Source organism: Chiloscyllium punctatum, chromosome 20 (assembly GCF_047496795.1).
Source record: "Chiloscyllium punctatum isolate Juve2018m chromosome 20, sChiPun1.3, whole genome shotgun sequence".
In the NCBI taxonomy this organism is placed as follows: domain Eukaryota; kingdom Metazoa; phylum Chordata; class Chondrichthyes; order Orectolobiformes; family Hemiscylliidae; genus Chiloscyllium; species Chiloscyllium punctatum.
In genome coordinates, this window is record NC_092758.1 from 13412232 (window position 1) to 13436505 (window position 24274).

The window sequence follows — 24274 nt, forward strand, 5'->3', positions numbered from 1 at the left end:
GATAGAAACCAGAACTCTTTACATAGTGAATGGTGAAAATATGGGGCTCACTCCTAAAGAAGTCCTTGTGAAGAACAGTGTAGGTACACACAAGGTAAATAGGCTGGAGAATTCGGCAATGCTGCATAACAGCTATTAATAAAGCCGAGAACACTATATGCTTCACTTAGTGCTCTCCCGATCTATCCTGCTATTTCAGTGACCTGTGCACATTTACATCCAGGTCCCTCTGCTCCTGCATCCCCTTAGAAATGGACCCCTATTTTGTATTGTCTGCCAAAATTCTTCCTACAAAAATGCGTCACCTCACACTTCTCTGCAATTAAACTCATCTGGTACCTAATTGGTCATACTGTAGCAAATGGATTTCGAGGCACTTTGCTCTGAAAAGGAGAGAACAGAATACTCACTCCATCGTCAACAGTCTGAGAGTCACCACTGATCAGAAATTTACTCAAACCAGCTATACAATTATGATGGCTACAAAAGCAGATCAGAGGCTAGGAACGTTCTCACAAGTATCTTGTCTCCCAACTCTGCAGTGCCTGTCTACCATCTACAAAGGCTCAAGTGTGTTGGAATACATTCTACAATCCATAACACTCAATACCATCCAAGACAAAGCAGTCTGCTGAATTGGTGCCACCTCCACCCAACTTTAACTGTCACTCGCTCCACAACTGACATACAGTGGCATCAGTGTGTACCACCCACAAGATACATTGCCATAATTTCCCAAGGTTATTTTAACTGCAACTCCCCAATTCATTACCGCTTGTATGTAAAAGCACAACAACAGCAAATACATGAGATCACCGTCAGCACCTGCAAGCCCCCCTCAAAACCAAACACCAGCCTAATTTGGAAATGCATAAATGTTCCACTGCTGTCACTGAGTCTAAATCCCAGAACACCCTCCCTAAGTCACTGTGGGTATAACTACATCACATGGACTGCAGCAGTTCAAGGAAATGGCTCAACCATTACCCCTTCTCATGGGTACTTAGGGATAGAATCATAGGATTCCTACAGAGCGAAAACAAGTCCTTTGGCCCAACAAGTCCACACCGACCCACCGAAGAGTAACCCACCCAGACCCATTCCCTTACTACTCTACATTTACCCCTGATTAATGCACCCGAACTACACATCCCTGAACATTGTGGGCAATTTAGCACGGCCAATTCACCTGACCCGCACATCTTTGGATTGTGGGAGGAACCCGGAGGAAACCCACGCAGATGGGCAACTAATTTCAGCCCAGTCAACAACACTCATTAATGAGTATGATTAAAAAAAATAGACTATAGCACCTAGAGCACAGAATGATGAATTATTGATGTCATGCAGTCTACACCCCTGACAATACCAGGCGCACTGCCTTCACCCTATAACACATTTTTGAATAACCAACCTCAATAACAATGGTCTATTATACAGGGGGGGGTGGTTATGAAATCAATGTGGGAACTGTAAAATAAATAACATTGCATCCTTGCTGGTGGAAACCCAGGCAGAGGCAACGATGTACTGAATAACATATCCCTGAGAAAGGATCTCACTGTGAAAAACACTTTTTAGATTGCTGCAAGTATAAGAGGAGTGTTTCCTGTCTTTTTCAACTTTCCAGTATTTCCAAATATTGTGCTTTCTTTTTACTAATTTTCATCATTCACACATTTCTCTATGGAACTAGTTCTCCTCCTCAGTCTTGCTGACTCTATTCCCTCCTGTGCTCCCACCCAATCCCCACACCTTCCCTCAAACCACCACCCTTGTTCATTGCCCTTTCTCTCATGAACAATGTCAGCTTCTGGTGAGGAACTTCCAACATTCACAGGACGGGTTGGTGAATGGCTGATTCACTGCAGGGTGAGTCACTGGCTAATTTTCACAGGTTGTTTACAAACAAGTTCCAAATCCCCATCTGGCCACTCACTGGTTTGCCAGTGTTGTTTTCACAACTCCCTCCCTCTGAGAGGATTTGTTTCAGCAGCACCTAACAGTATTTTGCCCCAGTGATCATCTTGATAGCGAGTACATCATGGCTATTCCACCGTGGGAGGCATCACAATCAAACTTCCTTATCCCTCATTTGTGGGATGTGGGCATTGCTGGCTGGCCAGCATTTATTACTCATCCCTAGTTGCCATTGGAAGTCCAAATCATTGATTATACAAGGCACTACTTGGGTCAGACCTGGAATACCGTGAGCAGTTTTGGCCACCTTACCTCAAGAAAGATATACTGGCATTGGACAAAGTCAGAGAAGATTCACTAGGTTAATTTGTGGTACTGACAGGTTTTCTTATGAAGAGAGGTTCAGTAGACTGATCCTGTACTCGCCACAGTTTCGAAGAATGAGAGGAGTCCTTACTGAACCTTATTTCATTCTTAGAGGACATGACACTGTTGATGTGGAAGCTTATTTTCCCTTGTGGAAGAGTCAAAGACTTAAGAGTTCAGTTTCAAAGCAAGGGGTTGCCCATTTAAGAAAGAGATGAGGGGGATTTCCACTGAGACAGTTTTGAGTCTGTGAGGTTCTTTACTGCAGACAGCTACCGAGGCTGGATCAGAAGGTATATTTTTGCTTATTCCCTCGTAGGACGTAGGCATTGCTGGCTGGTCAGAAAATCTAGTTACCCTTGAGAAGGTGGCGGTGAGCTGCCTTCTTGAACCACTGCAGTCCATGCACTGTGGGTTAAGCCACAATGCCCTTACCGAGGGAATTCCAGAATTTTGACCCAGCAATATTGCCAAGACAGGATGGTGAGCAGTTTGATGGGGAACTTGCAGGTGGTATTGTTCCCATGTATCTTCTGCCCTTGTCCTTCTAGAAAGGAATGGTTGTGGATTTGGAGGTGCTGTCTAAGGTGAGATTGGTGAAATTCTGCAGTGCATCTTGTAGATAGCAGACTGCTATCACAGAGATAAGTGGTGGAGGGACTGGACACTTGTTAATGTGGTGCCAATTAAGTGAGCTGCTTTTTACTGGATGATGTCAAGTTTCTGGTGGAGAGAGTATTCCATCAGACTTCTACTTAGTGCCTTATAAATGGTGGACAGCCTATGGGAGTCAAGAGGTAGGTTACTTGCTGCAGTATTCCCAGCCTCTGACTTGCTCTTGTAGCCACTGTATTAATGTGGCGAATCCAGCTGAATTTCTGGTCATGGTAACCCTATGATGTTAATAGCAGGTGATTGAGTGATGGTAACGGCATTGAATGTCAAGGGGCAGCAGCGAGATTGTCTCTTATTGGTGATGGTCATAGCTTGGTTTTTGTGTTGCACAAATGTTACTTGCCACTTGTCATCCAAGCCTGGATACTGTCCAGATCCTGTTGCATTTGAACATGGACATTGTTTCAGTATCTGAGGAGTTGTGAATGGTGCCAACCTCGTGTACTTGTCAGCGAACATCTCTAGTGATGGAGAGAAGATCATTGACGGAACAGCTGAAAATGGTTGGGCCTAGGACACTACCCTGAGGAATTCCTGCAGAGATGTCCTGGAGCTGAGAGACAGACAGAGGATTCTGATTTAAGATGTATGACAAAATAAAAGGATCACAAGAAAACCTCATTTTCAACAATGAGTAAGGGAATTAAAGGTTGCTGGAAAACGCAGGAAAATGGAGTTGAGGATTATTAGATCAGACAGAATCTCACTCAACGGGAGAGCAGAGTTGATGGGGTGAAAGGCTTACTTCAGTTCCTACATTTTTAAAAACATATTTCCCTGTCCATCTGCATGCACGGGACTGCAGAGACACCCATGCACTTTATCCTCCCAGGAGAATGAATACATAAACCAGAAATAGGGAAGACATAAGAGCCAACTTTCACAATGATCAGATTACTACATAAATAAAGAAACACAAATGTGGACTTACTGGAAGGAAATCATTCAGACTTTCAACACTTCTCCAGTGACCCATGATCTGAAAATCCACTACTGGAACATATTGTGACAGTGAGAGCATTCATTCCACTTTTATGAAAACTGCTGATTTTTTCAAACACCAAAAGAAAGAAGAACTTTCATTTCTATAGCACCTTTCACAGCTTCGGGCAGCCACAATGCAGCCAATGAATCATATTTGAAATGTTGTCACTGAAAATTTAGAAGCTAATTTCATGTAGCAAGGTCCCACAACAAGAAAAAAAATAGAGAGATAAATGATCAGATCATCAAAATAGGAGTGTGGCAGCATGTGTACAAAAGCAGTTGAGTGACAGGAATCATTTATTAGACTGAACACAAACTGGAGGGTGCCCAGGAGTCAATATTAAGAGCGTTGTATCTCATGGTATGCTAAGTAACCTGGACCTGGATGAACAGAACTCAAAAATTTCAAAATTTTCAGTGAACACAGAAGTTGTAATTATTGTGAACAGTGAGGAGATGGGTAAGGCTTCAAGAGGGACTAGACAGGCAGACGAAATTGAATGCAGGGGAGTTGAAAGATCCTAATTCCTGTAATAGCAGGACCAACGTATGAAGACAGAGTGGATCAGTTAGGACAATAGTCACTGGAGTTTAGAGAAATGAGGAGTGAATCACAGAAACCTACAAAATTCACATATCACGAGCCAGTATACATGTGGGAAGGATGTTCCCAATGACTGGGGAGCCTAGACCACACAGTAATAGTCTAAGGTTATAGGGTAGGCCATTTAGGCCTCAGATAGGAGAAATTTCTTCACCCGGAGTCTGTGGAATTCTCTGCCACAGAAAGAAGTTGAGGCCAAAGCATTAAATGTTTTCAAGGAGAGGTTACATATAGTTCTTAGAGTTAAATGGATCAAACGGTATGGGGAGAAAGTAGGGACAGGAGACTGATTTGAACTGAATGACTGAGTGGGCTCAAAGGGTCCAATGGCCAATTTCTGCTCCTATTATCTGTCTTTGAGAAGAATGAGAAATAGCACTATATAATAAAAGGTATTAATCTAAATCCATCACCGTGGGGTGGCACAGTGGCTAGCACTGCTGCCACACAGCGACAGGGACCCAGGTTCGATTCCAGCCTCAGGCAACTGTCTGTATGGAGTTTGTACATTTTCCCCGTGTCTGCGTGGGTTTCCTCTGGGTGCTCCAGTTTCCTCCCACAGTCCAAAGATGTACAGATCAGGTGAACTGCCCATGCTAAATTGCCCTTAGTGTTAGGTGCATTAGTAGGGGAATGGGTCTGGATGGGTTACTCTTTGGGTTTCCAGGGATGAGAGGCTTCAGTTACTCATACAGATTAGAGAATCTGAGGCTGTTCTCCTGAGACAAGTATGAGAGGAGATTCAATGGAGGTTGGCAAGATCATACAGGGTCAGGACAAAGTAAATAAATCTTGGATGAAGATTAGCGGACACTGATTTAAGATGAATGGGAAAATAAAAGAATCACAAGAAAAACTCACTTTCACCCAAACAGTGGGTATAATCTGAAAGACAATGTCTGTAAAAGTACTGCTGCCAGATTCAAATGTGACCTTCAAAAGATAATTGGATAATTATCTGAAGAGGAAAGGAAAGGGTGACAGAGAAAAGGGGAGTCAGGTTAGTCGAGTTTCTCTGGCTGAGGGCGGACTTGAAAAAAACCGCATGACAAAATTGGAATTGCTGGAAAAGCTCAGCAGGTCTGAGGTCCTTCCTCAGTTAAAGTCACTTGAACTGAAACACTAAGTCTGATTTCTCTCTACAGATGCTGTCAGACCTGCAGAGTTTTTCCAGTCATTTCTATTTTTGTCTCTCATTTACAGCATCTGCATTCTTTCAGTTTATAACAAACTGTGTGACCTCCTTCATTTTAAAAAAAATAACCTATTTTTCTAATCAACCTGTTTAGAGACGTTGTTACACACTTCTGGAGCAAATGGGACCTGACCCTTGGCCTCTCAGTCCAAGAGTGAGTACACTACCACTGTACCATCAAAGGGTCTAAAATATTCCTGGCTGTGGTGGGATGACTGTTCCATGGGAATGCCTTTGGCCTCATTAGAAAGTGGTCACAGGATCTTTTACATCCATTGTGCTCAGTTCAACATTTTATCTGAAAGACAGCACTTCAAACCATGCAGCACTCACTCATTACAAGCCCTCTTGAAAGCAATGCTCGTTCAGTATTCAGCATACACCCAGTACTAGTTTTGAGGGTGTGTGTGTGTGGTGGGGAAGAGGAGGACAACCATCGAAGGAGCGTCGCTCCGAAAGCCAGTGCTTCCAACTAACCCTGTTGGAATAACCTGGTGTTGTGTGATTTTTTTTATTTCACTTAGTACTGGTATGTCAGCCTGGATTAGAGCTCAAGTCAAGTAAACAGCACTACACAGGGATCTAAAACTGGCCTGTGCCAAGGCATCATGTGCAGGTCCTCAAAAAAAGGGAGCTTTGTTCTCCCACTGGTGGGTAAGTTGTAAATCGTTGATTAAACCGTTACATGAATCAGAGGGGTCCAGGGTAGAAGTTGGAAGTAGGGTGGGGTGTGGGAGGAGATGAAATCAATGTTCAAACTCCAAACCCCTCTCACACATACAGTGGGGTTGGGGAACTGTAGACACGATGAGGGAAGGACCCGGTGGACAGGGGCACTGGTCCAGACCAGAGTGAAGGTAGCTGCGACGTGGCAGCAATTCGTGGATAAATGTTGACCAAATGAAGAAACAGATGAAACCTTTTACAGCAAGAACGTTTTTGATGTAAAACTAACAGACAGGGGGTTGCAATGCACACTCGCCCCCTAAATGTAGGGGGCGGAAGAGTGTTTGAATTTACAAGGACTTCACAATTGTTTCCAAACTACTATAATACCTGCGAAACACCTCAAACTCTGAAGGTAAGGTTACAAAACGCAACATTAAAAAGAATACATTGTATCAGAATTGAGCCAGCGCCCGCCTCCCGTCGCCGCTCCCATTGGCCGGCCCCGCGACACCCGGGACTGTGATTGGCCGGCGGGTGCTGTCAATCGAGGCGGAGTGTTACCGCCCGGATACATTGCTCACCGGTCAGTCCTCCGCCGCGGCCGTGACCCTTCCGCCGCTGCAGCACGAAGAAAGGGTTTGCCCGCTCTGTCACCCAGAGCGCGTTGGCCAGCAGCACCTCCTCGGGGCTCAGCCACATACTGCCTGAAGCTGGGCTGGGGGAGAAGGGCACTGCAAAGCCGGAGGCACCCGACCGCCCGTCTCCCAGTCCCCGGCCGCAGCGAGTAAGGCGGGGACTCCACACTGCGCATGACCCAGAGAACCCAGCCCTCTTCCACACTTCATTCATCACCCAAGCAGCAAACATCTTTATGTTGATAGATTTGTTTTTAACATGAAGACTTTTGGCCTATTTCTGTTTCTGTGGCCTACGTAAGGAAATCAGGCGTTCTGGGGACAAAGCAGTGAAGTGGAGTTGAGGCTTACCAGCTCAGCTATGAATGATGGAAGGGACTGGCTGGGATGAATGGGGTGGTTGATGAAGGGCAGTGAAAGTATATTGTCTGAAAGAACTTCTGGCAAAACGTTTGATATTGTATCTCTGCCTTTTCCAGAAGATTGAGTCACACAGAATCTTTGGCAAATTGGATACAATATTGACCTAGTCTTAGGAGACAAGAGGGGAAGTGTAGAGGGACATTTTTGCAATTGGAGGCCTGTGCCCAGTGGTATTTAATAAGGATCAGTGGTGAGACCTTTGTTGTTTATAATATATATATTATATATAAATGGCTTGGATGGTCTGATTAGTAAGTTTGCAAGTGACATGAAAATTGGTAGAGTTGTGAATACTGGGGAAGGTTATGAAAGGATACAAAAGAATATAGATCGGTTGGGTGGAGAAATGACAGATGGAGTTTAATTTGGATAAGTGTGAAGAGAAAAGTATAAAGTTAATGGCAAGACTCTTAGGAGCTTTGAAGTATGGAGGGATCTTGGGGTCCAAATCCATGGCTTTGACAAGGTTGCACATGGTAGACTAATTAGTAAAGTTAGATCACATGGGATTCAAGGTGACCTTGCCAATTGGATCTAAAATTGGCTTAATGGCAGGAGACAGAGTGTGATGGTGGAGGATTGTTTCTCAGACCAGAGGTTGCAGATGACACCAATATTGGTGGGGTATGGCAGACAGTGAAGAAGGTTATCTAAGGTCACAAAAGAGATCTTGATCAATTGAGTTAATGGGCTAAGGAATGGGAATGAAGTTTAATTTGGATAAATGCAAAGTATTGTATTTTGGTAAAATAAACAAGGGCAGGACTAGTACAATTAAAAGTAGGACCTTGGTTAGTGCTGTAGAACAGAGAGACCTAGGGGTTCAGGCACACAGTTCTTTGAAATTTGTGTCACATCTAGACAGGGTGGTTAAAAGGCATTGAGCATGCTTGCCTTCACTGCTCAGACCTTTGAGTAAAGGAGTTGGGACATCATGTTGAGGCCTCTTCTGCAGTACAATATCCACTTCTGGTCACTCTGTTCTAGGAAGGATATTATTAAGCTAGAGTGAGTTCAGAAAAGATTTATCAGGATGTTGCTGGAAATGTAAGGTCTGAGTTATTAGGAGAGGCTGGGACTTTTCACTGGAGAGTAGGAGGTTGAGGGGTGACCTTAGAGGTTTATAAAATCATGATGGGTATAGATAAGGTGAATAGCAGGTGTCTTTTCCCTCTGGTGGAGGATTTCAAGCCTAATGGGCATATTTTTAGGAGAGGAGAGAGATTTAAAAAGTACACAAAGGTCAACTTTATTTACACAGAGCGGTTTGTATGTGGAATGGACTTCCAGAGGAAGTTGTGGATGCGGGTACAGTTTCAATGTTTAAAAGATATTTGGATAAGTTCATGAGTAAGAAATATTAGAAGGGATATGGGCTAAAAGCAGACAGGTGGGACTATTTAGTTTGGGATTATGGTCGGCATGGACTGTTTGAACCGAAGGGTCTGTTTTCATGCCATATGACTCTGATTCCATAACAGGTTACAGGTAAAACTGGGAACAGTCCAACTGGTAAACTTTGAAACATTGTTACCATTGTTTGATAAAAAGGGAATGGAAGCTGAGAACTCCCATTGGAGAAAACAAGCTAAAAGAGAGGAGAAAAAGTTTTGAGATGAGGGCTGTTACAATGAGATTAGTGTAGACTGATGGGCTGGAAGTTCTCTTCTGTGCTGTACGACTCTGTGTGTGTCAACATGAGATACTTTGAGGAGTAATAAGGAGTTTCTTGTCTCAGTGTGATAGATCTGGAGAATTCTTTACCACAGGGAGCTGTAGAGGCTGGGTGGTTGAGTAAATTCAAGGCTGAGATTGACAAATTTTTAATCAGTAATGGCTTCACCATGTCTGACCCTTGAGTTGGAAGCTAAAATGTCAACTAACAGGGAGTGGGTTAAATATTTATAAAGGTGGGATTTGATGTGTGTTGGGGTCAATGGGGGTTGAGGGGGTGTAGTGGATGGCTGGAATGGACAAAACTGCAAAAAGTATAATCCCAGGGGTTAAATAGTTCCTTCACGTCCAGCAATTACACCAATTTCAATTACACTTCTACATTGATTTTGGCATAGAGCAGTTTATACTTCGGTGGAACTAAGTTTAGTTTAGGACAACGTGTCCTTAGGAAGTGGACCAGCTCACAACATGATCACTTGGATTTGGTTCTGGTTAGTCTTGTAATGTTTGAAGTCAAGGTTCGATTTAGCTCTGACTAAAGTTTCTCATTCAGAGTCATCGTCATCCTATCACTGAACGAGAACCCAAAAATACTGGTCGTGTTTAATAAATCATCAGCTGGGGAGTCCAGCCACATCCTGAGCAGTGCAGCGATATCAGGGTTAATATCACTGGATTATAGAGTTATTAATAGTTACAGGGAGGATAAATGAAGGGAATATATAACACTATTGTCCTATTAGTTATTAAGTTACCACACTAATTTCCCCATATCATTCCTTTTTCAAAGAACCCTCTACTCTTGGTGTTCCCTCTTGCTCCTACCGCTTTGCCACCATATCCCTTTCCCCCCCTGTACTTCCCTTCACTCTTGACACCTGTCTCCCCTTTCCCAGTCTCCCTCTTCTTACCATTTTCTCTGCTTCAAATGTCTTTTCCATGCTTCAGCTTTGCTCTTTTCTCTGACCCTGGTTTCCGTCCTTCCTTTCCTCAGATTATCCCCGTTACCTAACCCTGGTTTCCCAAATTTTCCAGCTTCTGGACTGTCTCTTTCCCTTCCCCTGGTCTCCCCACTTTCTCCCTTTCCTTGCCTCCGGACCCCCTTTTTCCCAAAACCTCGTTTGCTCTCCCCAACTTTCCCTGAACAAAGTTTAACCTATCCTCACACCCAGTTTCCCCAATTTCTCCTCCTTGTTTTTTTTCTTTATCCTATCCCAGCTCCCCATGTTAACTTTGAATCCTTGGTCCCCACTCTCTCAATCTTGTTTTCCTCCTGTTCCCCACCCCTTGGTCTCCTCTGCATCTAGTTTCCCTGCCCCACCCTCTTATGAACAATCCCATGCTTCTTGTATTTTGTCACAAAACAGTCATTGGTTCAAAACCACAAACAAAAATACTCAACTACTAAGGAACTCTGCCAAGTTTCACAAAACTTGTAGATATTTCATGATCATGTGGCTAGAATGTCACATACTTTTTATTTATTCATTGGACCAGGCCAGTGTTTCATACACATCCCTAACTGAGTCATATTTAATTCAATCATTTCAGAGGGCTGTTAAGGGTCAATCATTTTACTGTGTGCTTGGAGTTAAATTTAGGCTAGAATAGTGTATCCAAGGTTGGGTTGGATGGATTTCTGATCAACAAGAGAATTAAGAGACGAACAGCACAGTCAGGACTCTGGTGTTGAGGCAACAATCAGATCACTTATGATCATATCAAATAGTGGAGCAATCTCAAGCAGTCTGGAGACAGTACAGAGTAGGCCCTTCAGCTCATTGAGTAGTACGCCAAAGCTATACTAAATCTATACTCATCCCATGTTCCAGGACAAGGCCCATATCCTTGAATGTTATTGACACTTCAAGCACTCATCCAAGTACTTTTTAAAGGTTGTGAAGCTACCTGCCTCAATTCCTCTCCCAGGCAGAGCCCTCTATAAGCATGGCAGATTTCATTGCTTAGCAGATAATAATGTATCAGTAGTTAACAACCTAGAGAGCAGTGGAGGCAGAAATTGAATATGTTCAAGACGGGGTTAGATAGATTCTTGATTGAAGGGATCAAAGGTTGAAGAGGGTACAAAGGGAGGCAGTAGTGTAGTGGTAATAATGCTGGACTAGTAATTCAGAACCCCAGGCTAATGTTCTGGAGGGAAGGGTTTGATGGAGAAATTTGAACTCATTAATTCTGGAATAACAAAAAGAGCTAGGTTAATGGTGATCATCTAAACATTTTCATTATTGTAAAACCCTGTCTGGTTATTTATTGTCCTTAGGGAAGGAAATCTGTCCTTCGCTAGTTTGGCCTCCATGTGACTCCAGGCCACACAAGGCGGTTGACTTTTAGACGCTCTTGGAATTGGCCTTGCAAGTCACTCAGTCCAAGGGCAATTAGGGATAGACAATAAATGCTGGCCTAGTCAGTGATGCCTACACCCCAAACAATTTTTTTTTACACACCCAGGAGAGTAAAGTTGAGGCTATAATCAGATCTCCAATGATTTAATCAAAACCTAGAGCAGGCTCAGAAAGCTGAATGGCTTGCTCATAATTCATATAACAATGTGTGTAGCTTTTAATTTCAGATTTATTTAATCGACTGAATTTAAAACTGCCAGTTGTGGTGGTTTGAACTCATGTCTGTAGATCATTAGTCTGGCTTTACTAGTCTAGTAACACAATCACAATGTTACCAAAACCTTATTCTTCCAGAGTTAGCAGCTTTTCTCCCAAAGTGTATCAACCGACAGGTTTATCCATTAAATCTTCAAATAAACAAAACTGATTTTGACTGGTAAGAGCATATTTGGAAAAATGTGTGGACTTCTGGCAGTTGCTAAATTCTACATTGCCAGTATTGAATTTGCAAACAAGTCTGGAAAGGATTTAAAAGGGCTGTGAATCATTTGATTGAAATCATGATGTAAAAGTGTAGGCATTTGAATTTTATTTGCTAAAGGTTTCCAATTTTGGTCAGAGATACTCCTAGGTATTTTAGCACTTGATAGTCTTACAGTTTCTAAAGACCTAAATGTCCATGGACTTACCCTAACTCCAGATCACAGATGATTAAGCCTTGCACAGGTTAGCATAATTAAACATGGATAGCACTTGGAAGCTTGACCTAAGTTAGTAAATACTGAATTTTCAAAAAAATTCATTCATGGGAACTGAGTGTTGTTGACAGAGACAGAATTACTCCCCATCGTTAGTTAAAAAGGTGGCAGTGAAGGCAGGAACTGCAGTCTAGATTAGAACATTGTAACTTGAGCAACGAGCCAGAAAGGATACAGATAAGCATAGATAAACAACCTTTGTAACCTGGGTGGTAGACAAATGACTTATCTATGGATTTTTTTTCTCTGACAACTTCCTGCAGTTTTTGAGCATAAAAGTTATTGTTACTTGTTGAAGAATTAGAATTGTGTGTGTGCACTTAAATTAAACAGTCATGTCATATTGAAGCCTCTGCTCAGTCCTCATATCGACCACAATAAACTGGGACTCCTGTGGCTTCAATAGTTTGTCAATGTGAAACAAACTAGAAGGCAGGTGTAAATGTACAAGTGGAAAGTATGGGCTCTGCTTTACTCGCGGGTTGTCAGTATGCATAGCCTGAAGATTCATTTTTCCATTCAGGATAATATAGTGTGACCATTTGCTGTGAAAAATCCTCTCATAGTTAAAAATCACACAACACCAGGTTATAGTCCAATAGGTTTAATTGGAAGCACACTAGCTTTCGGAGCGTCGCTCCTTCAGGCAGCCTTCCCAAATATGTTGGCACTAATCACATGGGCAACTTCGTTAGCTCAGATCCTTCTATAAAATGGAAAATAGTCACGTATAGCAAGGTGGCTGCACTCTGATACTTTAAAAAAATTAATTCACAGATGTGGGTGTCATCCCAGATTGCTTTGCGAAACGATATGCTGAACTATCTTCTTGAACTGCTGCAGTTCATGTGCTGTTGGTAGACCCACAATGTTGTTAGGGAGGGAGTTCCAGGACTTTGACCCAGCAACCCTGAAAGAATGACGATATATTTCCAGGTCAGGATGGTGAGTTGCAGGCAGTGGTGTTCCCACATATATGCTGCCCTTGTCCTTCTAGGTGTTAGTGACATGGATTTGGAAGGTGCTGACTAGGGCACTTTGGTGAACATCTGCAGTGCATTTTACAGCTCGCACACACTTCTGTTACTCAGCATTGGTGGTGGAGGAACGTATGTGGTGCTAAAGAGGCAGAAATACAGTAGTTCCAGTATTTTGACCCTAGAATTCACTTCAAATGTGTTTGCAAGTATGATGGCTCTAAACATTGACAATTGCATCTGAGCATTGGTGGAAGAGGGATATGGTGACAAGCTGTGTGTGTGTGCACTGCTATGATGAGAAGTTGCTGCTGTAGCTTGGTAACAGCTGCCAACACTGATTACAACAACCCACAGCATCATGTGGTAGCTTAATTATCAATACTTGTGGCAAAACCTGCTTCTGAAAGATTAGCCTTCAGAACTGTGTGCAAATACACAATAAGTGTGCAAAATGCTGCATTTCCATCAACGCTCATAGATGGAAGAATGCAATGAAGTGGTCCACTTCTTGAAACAGTATGCACCGTTCTTTAAAAGTAAGGTTTAAGGTAAAGGACAGCAGGTTTAGAAGGGACTTAAGGAAGAATTTCTTTACTTGCATCCCAGAAAGCAATGAATGGTCCAGAATTCTCTTTCCCAAAGACTTATGGAGGCTGTGAGCAATGAGTGTTTTCACATTGCCTTGGAGTTGTTTAGATTGGAAGGTTCAGGGTCATATCATCAGCACGATGACTTTATAGGTGAGAGGCAGTAAAAAACCCATTGGAAAGAGAGGTTTGGATGCAATGAATTTATGTTTGGTCGAAGACAAACAGTAGAGTACTCAAACTGTTGCAATCTCAATCTATGCTTTTCTGACTCTGAAACACAGCAGCATGAGACTGTGGAACAACATTGATGGTGGCTGTTAGCCAATTTATTATTTGGTACCTTTAGGATAAATTTCAAAATTGATTTAGACAATGGAAAAGCAACATTAGTAATGTCATGCTGTAGGAAAGCCATTAAGAGGAAATTTAATTGGAATTAATCCACTTTTGAGTCTTAAACATATTGGAACAGGATGTTATTCAAACATAACACTGACATACATCACACACAGTACTTACAGTATTGTCAATATACAATATCAAAAGTTTAAGCATATATTGTTGATATTTTCTTCTATGCTATATGACGACATTGGAATTAGCTATGATTGATCAACCTGTCACCAACTTGCTAAGCATCTGCAACACTGAATAAACAAACCAATACACAACTGTTGTTAGTAAGTTAAAGTATTTCTTATTATCAGTATTTAGTTTGGATTTTAAGTGCCAATTGAATACAACAATTTATTTCAACTTCTTGTATCTAATCTGCACTATACGTCTAAACTTATCTGGGCACAGCGGGGTGTTTACAACTGCAAAATCAACTGGTGACAAATGGACTTGATATCAGGTCTTTTCACCCAATAATTGACATAACTGACAGGGATAGGCTCACACAAGTTATATGTAGCCAAGAACTGCAGAGAAATATTTGCTATGACAGACCAAGACTGTAGGGGTAAATAGTTTTTTGGTTGTATTGAAAGTTTAAACTAAAAAGAATTAAAAATGCCCATTTCCTGTCTTAAAGAAGATGGGACAGATTGTGGATGGAGGGCTGCTGGGGTAGGGGAGCAGCCTTTCAGGAAGCAGCTCCCCTATTAAGATACTTTAATGAGTACCGATGATTCCTCCCTTATTTCCAGTGTTAATAGCTAGATAGCTGGGTTTCCAGTGTTCGAAGCACAGCAGTGGAAGGGAGGCAAGGGCTGCTGCATGGAAAATGCCTTTTTCGCACTGCTGGTGTTCCAAGTGGAATAGGAGTACTTCCCCTGGATCACTAAGCCTTGTTAACTCTAGCTACCAATAAATACACCACTCCCCACCACAGTGATCCAATGCTCCACTGATCTCCAGCCTACACCAAGAGATGTGATCTCCCTCTATCCCCATTTTCATCTGCCGCCTCACAGATTGCCTCTTTCCTCCTCTCCAGTCATGGGCTTCCTATGGAACAGCAGTCAGAAAGGCTTGCATTTACATGGTGCCTTTCATGATTTTAGGATGCCCAAAGTGCTTCACAGTGAATGAAATACTTTAAAGTACGGTCACTTGCTGCAATGCAAAAAGTGCAGTAGCCACTTTTCACCCAGCCATCTCTCACATTTTGCAAACTAATAATGACCAAGTATTCTGCTTTAGGAATTGATCAACAAATAAAATCACCAAGAACACTGGGCAGAACTCTCTACTCTTGGTTAAAATAATTTCATGGGATCATTTACATTCTTCAGGTTGGCTGTAGGTTGGGAGTGAATGGATCAGTTAAATCCAGACTGAATAGGTCTATTGCTCTGAGATGCACTGGGCCTATTGAATAAGACACAAGACCTTTCTTTACTTAAAGTATTTTAATCTGGAAAGGATAAGGAACGGAGTTGGAGAAACACAAGCTCATTTAATGATTTTCAATTATGAAGAGAGATTGGATCAATTGGTGTTTTCCTTAGAATAGTGACGATTGAAAGGAGGCATGATTGAGATGTATAAAATTATGAGGGGCATAGATAGGCTAGACAGGAAGAAACTTCTCCACTTAATGGAGGGCTCAACGATCGACAACATAGATTTAAGGTAAGGGGTTGATGGTTTAAAGGAGATGTGAGGAATTTTTTTTGGGTAGGAATGTGAAATTCACTGTCTCACAACATTTAAGTATTTAGATTTGCACCTGCAATGCTAAGGCAGACAAAGCTGTGCAACAAGTGTGCAGAAATGCAATTAAAATTGTTAGGTGGTAGTTTTTGACCAGTTTGGACGTGATGTTTTTCTTGGTTATAGATCTCTATGATGCTGTAGGTATGTTTCTGAAGATTCTAGAACTCTCTACCAAATAGGGCTGTGAAGGCACTTTCAGTACAAGGACTGTAGCTGTTCAAAGTGTCTTCTTTGGAGCAAAGATATTTTACAGCTTGTGTAGAGGCCCTTCAGCCCATTGTTTCTCCATTGGTCATTAAACTTCAATCTATTCTAATCCCATTTTCCAGCCCTTGTAGTTTGGTATGCGATGCTATTTCAAATGTTCATCTAAATACCGTCATTCTTGATGTCATAAATGTGCTATATGGCAGCCATTCCATCACATCCACAGACACAGAATCAATTTTAAAAATCGCTTTGGTTGCTATTTCCTGTAAAATAATCAAGCTATTTTTTGAAACAGTTGATGTTCAGCAGAGAAAGTCTTGAAAAATGTGTGTTGGTGACAATGATCAGAGCAGATGTCCTCTAGCATATCATCAGAACAGCTCATCTTCATGCTCAGCACTTTTGAATGAACAACAAACTCCTTGAATGAGACAAGCAGGAGAGTTTCATAAAAGTAAAGGAATCAAAGAAACTGTTGAAACATCCCTTGGTAGCCATCAGAACAAAGTCAGTATAACCAGAAGAAATAGGAATAGACTGTCCCGATCATTGAGCCTGCACCATTCAAAACAATCATAGCTGACCTTTGTTTTCCCTCAAGATTTCTTGAGACTCTCAAAACTTATCTATCTCATTCTTGAATATATTCAATAATGGCATATCTATAACTCTCTGCAGAAGAGAATTCTAAAGATTCAAAACTCTTTCATTGCCCCTTATCCCGAGACTGTGCACCATGTCGCAAGTTCTTCAAAAAGAGGGAACAATCTCTTCATGTCTACCATGTTAAGCCTCTAAGAAATCTTCCTACTTCGATTAAATTACCTCTCCATCTTCTAAACTCTAGAGAATATGGCATTAATTTACTCAGCTTCTCAAAAAAAGGACCACTGTCTTTTCTCATGGACCAATGCAGTGAACTTTCTCATGGTTGCCTCCATTATAATGAATGAATGCATGCATCCAACCAACTGGTGGCAATCTTAACTCATTTGGACATTAAATGCCTTTCTTAATATTAGGATGTGCTAAAATACCGCACAGCCAAAGAAATACTTTGAAGTATGGTCATTGATATAATTCAGGAAAAGCAGCAGTCAATTTTCATCCAGCAAGCTCTCATTGTGATAATGACTGTTTCAGGTGAGAGATAAAAATTGTCAATGGTGCAATGGGAGAACTCACTTCTGCACTGAAATAGCGGCATTAGATTTTTTACATTCACTTGTATGGGTATAGTGGGCCTCAGCTTAGTGTTACATCCAAAAGATCATAGCTCCAACATTATTCCTTCTGTACTATACAGGCCTATGGGCCTAGGTAATGTACTAAAGTTTCTGAAGTGAGAGGTGAACCTAAAACCTTGTGATTCAGAGTTGAGAGTGGCGAGTAGTATTACAGTTGATATGGTTTAGCTAAATTATGATTTTAAGAAGCTGAAGGGAAGCAAGGCTGAAAATATTAATCACCAATGATGCAATGGAAGGACAACATACAATTAGTCTCAAAGGAGTAAATGGCAGTTGTAGGGGTATGCATAAACATTTGTCATGTTATACTTGTAGCTCACTCTCACATCCAAGATTGTGTCATCAAGTCCCAACTCCAAAGACCTGAGCCCACACTGTATGACAAATGCAGCACAGCATTAAGGAAGTGCTCACCAGAGACAGTGCCTTTCAGATGAGATGACATTGGAGGGTTCCATCTGCCCTCTGGGCATAAAAGATCCCAATGCACCATTCAAAGAACTCCCATGTGCTGGCTCACATTTATCCCTAAAATATCACAAAACAGATTAAGAGTAATTCTGCACAGAAACAGGTCTTTCAACTCACCATGTCTATACCAACCAGCAAACGTCAAATTATACTAATCCAATCTACCTGCACGTGGTGCATAGCTAACATGTCCTGGCATTTTAAGTGTCCAAAACTAGTTATGCAGATCACCAATATTTACAGGAACTTGCTGTGCACAACTTGGATGTCACATTTCCTACATCACAACAGGAACAAGTAATAAAGCAGCTATAAAGTTAATTGAAACATAGCTTGTGAAATGTACTGTAAAAACATAAAGGCAGGGAAGATGGTGGAATGACGACCTGAAAAGACTTGAATTAGATTAGATTACTTACAAGTGTGGAAACAGGCCCTTCGGCCCAACAAGTCCACACCGCCCCGCCGAAGCGCAGCCCACCCACACCCCTACATCTACCCCTTACCTAACACCTCGGGCAATTTAGCATGGCCAATTCACCTGACCAGCACATCTTTGGACTGTGGGAGGAAACCGGAGCACCCGGAGGAAACCCACGCAGACACGGGGAGAATGTGCAAACTCCACACAGAGAGTCGCCCGGGAAATGAACCCGGGTCTCTGGCACTGTGAGGCAGCAGTGCTAACCACTGTGCCAACGTGCCACCCAAAGAGTGAGAATCTTGAAATTAGTTAACCTGGAGACAGTGGCACAGAGAGAATACAGGGTTTGTAATTTTCCTTATGTAGAGAATTTATCTATATTTGAAAGCTATTCAAAGGACAAAAGAAAATGAAATAATAAGGCTTTGTCAACCTTGGTTGATAGTTCAGGAACTGTACATTAATTTACTGTTTTTATTTGTTAACTAGATATGGAAGTCATTGATAAAGCCAGCATTTACCGTCCATCCCCCATTGCAAGAGAATTGTTAGCCACCAACTTAAATAATTTTGTCAAAACACAAGGACATGCAGATCTCTCTGAATATCAACATGTCCCCATTCCTATCATTGTTTCTAAATACTTTCGCCCCCAAAGTGGAGAAGTTAACATTTTCTCATATTATATTCCATCTGCCATTTTCTTGCCCATTCACTTAACTGGGAGAGATGGGAACTGCTGAGGAAGGTTAAGGAACATGACACCTTAATATTGCATTGCAGTGGAACAATAAACAAGATCTAGGTTGGCAAAGGCATTTGGATGGAAGAGAAGCCTCTCTGTTGGGTTGACTTCCTGAGATTGCAATCTCTGACATTTATGTAAGGGTAGGGTATGGCAAAAATACTGGTGTGGCCACAAAATTTCCCCTAAGTGGATCTTAACTAAATAGGCCATGACAAATTCCCATGCAGCTGTTCAAACATTCTTTTGTAGAAGTTAATATGTCAAGCCACAAAATTATAAATGCCAGTATATGCTGAGTTAACTTGGATATATTTAAGAAAATTGAAATTTGCCCTAATCTGAACCATTGCACACGCTTGCAGGAAAGGTGTAAGTGTGGTACCTTCCTAAAGCCACCATGGTGATTGAAATTGCAGCAATAAATATCAATCTTCCCATCATGACCAATTTCCAGTGAATTGTGGAGCAGCAGCAAAGAAGCATTCACACAAGTGGCACATAATATGATCCTAGTTGTAAATGTGCATTCCCCCGGAATGTAGGTGGGCTATGTGACCCACTTAATCTTGGACCATCTATATCCAAATATTCATCATTGTTAATCACATCTTTTATTTATTCATCAATTCCTTCAATACAATGAGGTAGCCACAATACATTTGACATTAGTTTCAGCCAAATAAAATCCCATTTCACCACATAAATGCCAGTGCTAGTAACTGGCAAGCAATTTGTTTTCTGCCATGGGGGATGAGAGGAAGGAAAGCGAAGCTTGGCAAGCAAGTGGGCTGAATGTTATAGCACAGGGGGAGAATTACAAATTCCTGGTCCCTGTTCAAAAATTCAAGCACTAACTGGGCACAGTTTGAGCAGAATGAAATAAATCACTCCAGCAATTGCGGACATTGAAGGTGGGGTGAATATTTTATGTGCCATTCTCTCAAGTGATTTTCATTACTTTCTATTAAGTTTACATAAAATAACATAACTTCAGTCACATTGAACAATTCAGCCACACACAAAAAAAAACTGCAGATGTTGGTAATCAGAAACAAAAACAGAAATTGTGGAAAAACTAAGGCATGGGAAAAGATGTTCAGGCCCTAAAAATTATTGGTCTCGATATTGAGTCCTGAAGGCTGCAAGGCCCCCAAAGCAGAAAATGAGATGTTGTTCTTCCAGCTTTTGCTGAGCTTCGTTGGAGCCCTGTAGCAAGCCTGAAACAGAGATGTTGGCCAGGGAACATGGTGGTGTGTTGAAGTGGCAGTCAACAGGAAGCTTCACCCATGTCCTCCCTCCAAATAGACCTTGTCATCACAGGGATTGCCACCATAGCCAGTGCAATGTCAGCTACTAATGGCTCCCATTAGCAGCTATTGATTCTCCCAGGCTGATTTTTGCTCTTGCTTTGTTTGCCCAACTGTGGTTTTCTCTCTCTCTCTGGGCTCCATCGCCATCTACTTCCTCCCATCACATCTTCAGCATGTATATCAATCATTTCCTAGCTACAATCAGTTCTGAAGAAGGGTCACTGATCCTGAAATGTTAACTCTGCTTTCTCTCCACCTGCTGAGTTTTTTTCCAGCACTTCCTGCTTTAATTTAACAATACAGGTGGCTTGTGGATAAAAGAAAACACCCGCGATATACAAGTTTCTCAATGCAAATAGCTGGGGTTCCTCATCCCATAATTCTCTTCTTTACCTTTCAAGATTACTGACTGTCATTGGGTTGGGGGTGGGGGCAGATGGCATGGGATGGGGAAATGTACAAATTCTTCTGCTACCAGCAAATCACCTTTGCCTCATTAGATAATTTTTCTGTGCTGGGAGACTTCGAAACATGGAGGATCTCTCTCTTTGCACAACACAACACATGAACACTTCCTGGCATGGTTCACTGGATAGTGATCAGGAATGCTGTCTAATTTGCTCTAAAACGGAAGGTGAAGTCAATTGCGGAGTTCCTCTTCTGCACAGATTCGTATGGCAATGAGATCAAGATAATTTACACTGAGAACTAAATGTGGCAATGCAGTTATTCACTAAATACATTGTGCAAAAATATTTTTAACATAAAAGTGCAGAATTGCCATAGTTTGCATTGATCTTTTAATAAAAATATCAGATTATGTATAATTAGCATAAATAAAATTATAATGAACAAGCTGCCATATTAGAGATGGCAAGGAAGTTTTGTATGTGGCTTTAATGATGCTAAATGCAATTAAATGAACTGAGAACATGTTTTTGAGCTCAAGCCATCTAACCTCTTCAAAAATATCAAACATGATTTACAGTTTTCATTGAACCAATGGCATGCGTACAAGTGTGTTTTCTACAACGTTTAATCTTCTCCTTCAATACTAAAAAAAAAGCCGCTTATATTTAATAAGCAGTTTGAGTTCAGGTGCACCTATACCATGTACTGTCTGCAGTACATAAAACAGGTGTACAGCATCACAGAGAGGGGAACGTGTGCTGCATCACTTAGTGGGGTGCACTGCACTGCGTGGAGTGCTTGTTATTCTGTGGCTGAGGCAGGTGCACTATAATCATTGAGAAGCTGCTACTTAGGTCCAATATCTGCTCATGCTTTCTTCTCTCAAGGAATAGGCCATGCAGCAGTAACTTTCCCACCAGAGAACTCAGACATTACAGGGCAACAGGTTGCTTAGTGGAGAAACACTAAGCCCGTTGCTGCTCTCATATGACGTCTGCACACACCCAAATTCCTAAATTCAGGAATTCTTGGGTGGCGATCAAAAACAAGGAACAAATGTTCATCAATCAGAAATATGGCCTCCTGGTTCATTTCCCATTGCATCAATTCCCCATCTTAATCCAAGAAGCAATGAAGTCAATTTGGAGTTCTTCTGTTGATTTTACTGAGATTAGCCAATCAAGGGACCGCACTGTGGCTTTCTGTTCATTGTGCACTACCATTACCATGAGCCTTCAATGAAGCCTTAATGTCCACATCTTAATACCAAACTCAATGAACAAGCCTTGCAAATCCTAGTTTGAATGTTCTGGTGGAATATTTCAGCAACTCACTCAAGAAACCATGGCAGACAGCAGCAGTGGGGCCAATCAATACTTAAAACAATTTTAATAAACAAGAATCTGTTCTAATTGAACCAACTATACCAAACATGGTGTGAAACTATTCAACCTTACAAGCCTATTTCACCATTTAGTTGGAACAATGCTGATAGACATCTTAACTCCATTAACGGAGCGTAGCTCTATTTTATCCTCAATATCTTATCCAGCAAAAATAGTGTTCTCAGTCTGGAAAGCTCCAGATGACCCCCAGAAATCACAACTTTCTGGCGAGGTGAGAATTTCAGCCCTTCATGAAATTTTGTGCGAGAAACTCTTACTGATCGGACTTCTGAACAGCCTAGCACTAACTTTACAGTTAAAACCCATTGTACTGGATACATGAACCACTGTTTCTCTATACCCAAGTGAATACCTTTGTCATTTTGAACACCTCCAATAAATCACCTCATCATGTTTAATTAAAGGGAAAATAAGCCATCATTGTCCAATCTAGCTTCGTAATTTAACCTTTCAAGCATTTACATTCTGTTTGACTCTGTGTACCTATGTTGCCAGTTTGAATGTACTATGTCAGTTAAGCAGCAGCACTAGGTTACCAAGAAATAAAAGCCGAGTCACATTAATAAACAATATATAGTTATAACATGTGACTGGCCCTCATAACTTAACCTTCCAAGTTGTAGTATCATTCTGGTCTGGCAAGTCCAAATATTCTAGATCTACTGTAAGGAGAACAGACTTAAAATAACTAGAAGAACGGCTGCAGACAGTTTGAGTCAGGAGGTCCACAGAAAATTGGGTCTCTTCCAGGGTGCATATTCAACTATCTCATCATCCACAAGAACCATTGGTTGCCCTCAGCCAATTCTGTGAAAGCTCTAAAATTTTTTGAAACCTTCTGAAAACCAAATCCATTTACACAAACAAGTTCCAATTTTCAACATTGCTGTTCTTTATCAAAACTTGACAGACTATATGCATTCCTACTTCAGGCAATCATCTGGCATTAAGTTCAGGTAATCAGATCCAGTTCCCTCTACATTTGTGCTTTTTATACTGGAGCTGCTGCTAGGAAGTGTATTTTGTAAATATTAGACCTCCACTGCATAAGAACAAAATAAGTCAAAGTGGATTATGGACAGTTATTGGGATCATTGTCCTGTGTCATGCTCACCAGCAAAACATTAAACTAAAGATATTAATTTCTTCTAGGTTTTGTAGGAAGGGGCAAAACAGCTTTCCCCACAATCCAAACATGTTAACCTTCACTGGATACCATGGTGAGGATGAATAATTACAAGAAAAACAAAGTTAAAGACAGGCAGCATGTGGTATTATTTCCCCTCTACACTTTTGTGCACTTAGTTCCATTCCACAAGTAGAGATAACGTTTTGACGATCGCAGTTTTAATTATTTGTGTGCAGTAAGGCTAAGATTGGTTTGGAATCTGATGGTTTGAAATCTGATCCAACTCATGCTTTGTCCTGGTCACTGTGGGCAATGGAAGGCTGAATGGTGGACAGCTCGAGCTCATACAACATCATTTGCCGGGGGCTGGTGTCAAGATGAACATTCTGACCATCTGAAAAACAGAGAAATGAAGTGAGCAAAGTTTTATTCTCGTATCTATGATGATAAGAAAAAGCACAAGCAAACAAATGCTAACTTCCACAAAAAGAAATTATGAGAATGTTTAGTCAATCAACAACAAACCCATGTCTATATTCTTCAATTAAGGATAGGTTAGACACACACTCAAGAGGAAATAAAGGAGCTTTGGTAAACAGGTGAAGTCATTCCCTCCCACAGTGTGGGCATAGTCATTCAATTAGATCATGGCTGATCTGTATCATAATCATTGCTGCTTCTTGCTGAATGTCACTTAACACGCTTGCCCAACAAAATATCTATCACAGTTTTGAATTTTTCAATAGCTTCTTGACTGTTTCTTGGGTAGACAGTTGCAGATTTCCACCATTCCTTGTGTAAAGTCCATCCTAACATCATCCTCAATCAACCTTGTTGCACTTAAATTTTAGTGGATTTATTTCATGCCCCTTTGCTTTGGGCACCCCACCAGAGGAAAAACGATTCTTGT

General features: G+C 41.4%; 2 protein-coding genes across 4 annotated transcripts in view; both read right to left on the reverse strand.

Annotated features, from left to right (window-relative positions):
- Positions 1–7231, reverse strand: part of LOC140491902 (TBC1 domain family member 9B-like) — a 63300-nt gene extending 56069 nt beyond the window's left edge. For both annotated transcript variants that reach the window (XM_072590349.1, XM_072590348.1), the window contains exon 1: positions 6998–7231. In XM_072590349.1, coding sequence (XP_072446450.1) covers positions 6998–7115 — 118 coding nt within the window. In that variant the 5' untranslated portion in view covers positions 7116–7231. The remainder of the gene's footprint in view (positions 1–6997) is intronic.
- Positions 7232–14142: 6911 nt separating this feature from the next.
- rnf130 (ring finger protein 130) overlaps positions 14143–24274 on the reverse strand; it is a 166631-nt gene continuing 156499 nt past the window's right edge. For both annotated transcript variants that reach the window (XM_072590351.1, XM_072590354.1), the window contains one exon: positions 14143–23758. In XM_072590351.1, the coding sequence (XP_072446452.1) occupies positions 23737–23758 (22 nt within the window). In that variant the 3' untranslated portion in view covers positions 14143–23736. The remainder of the gene's footprint in view (positions 23759–24274) is intronic.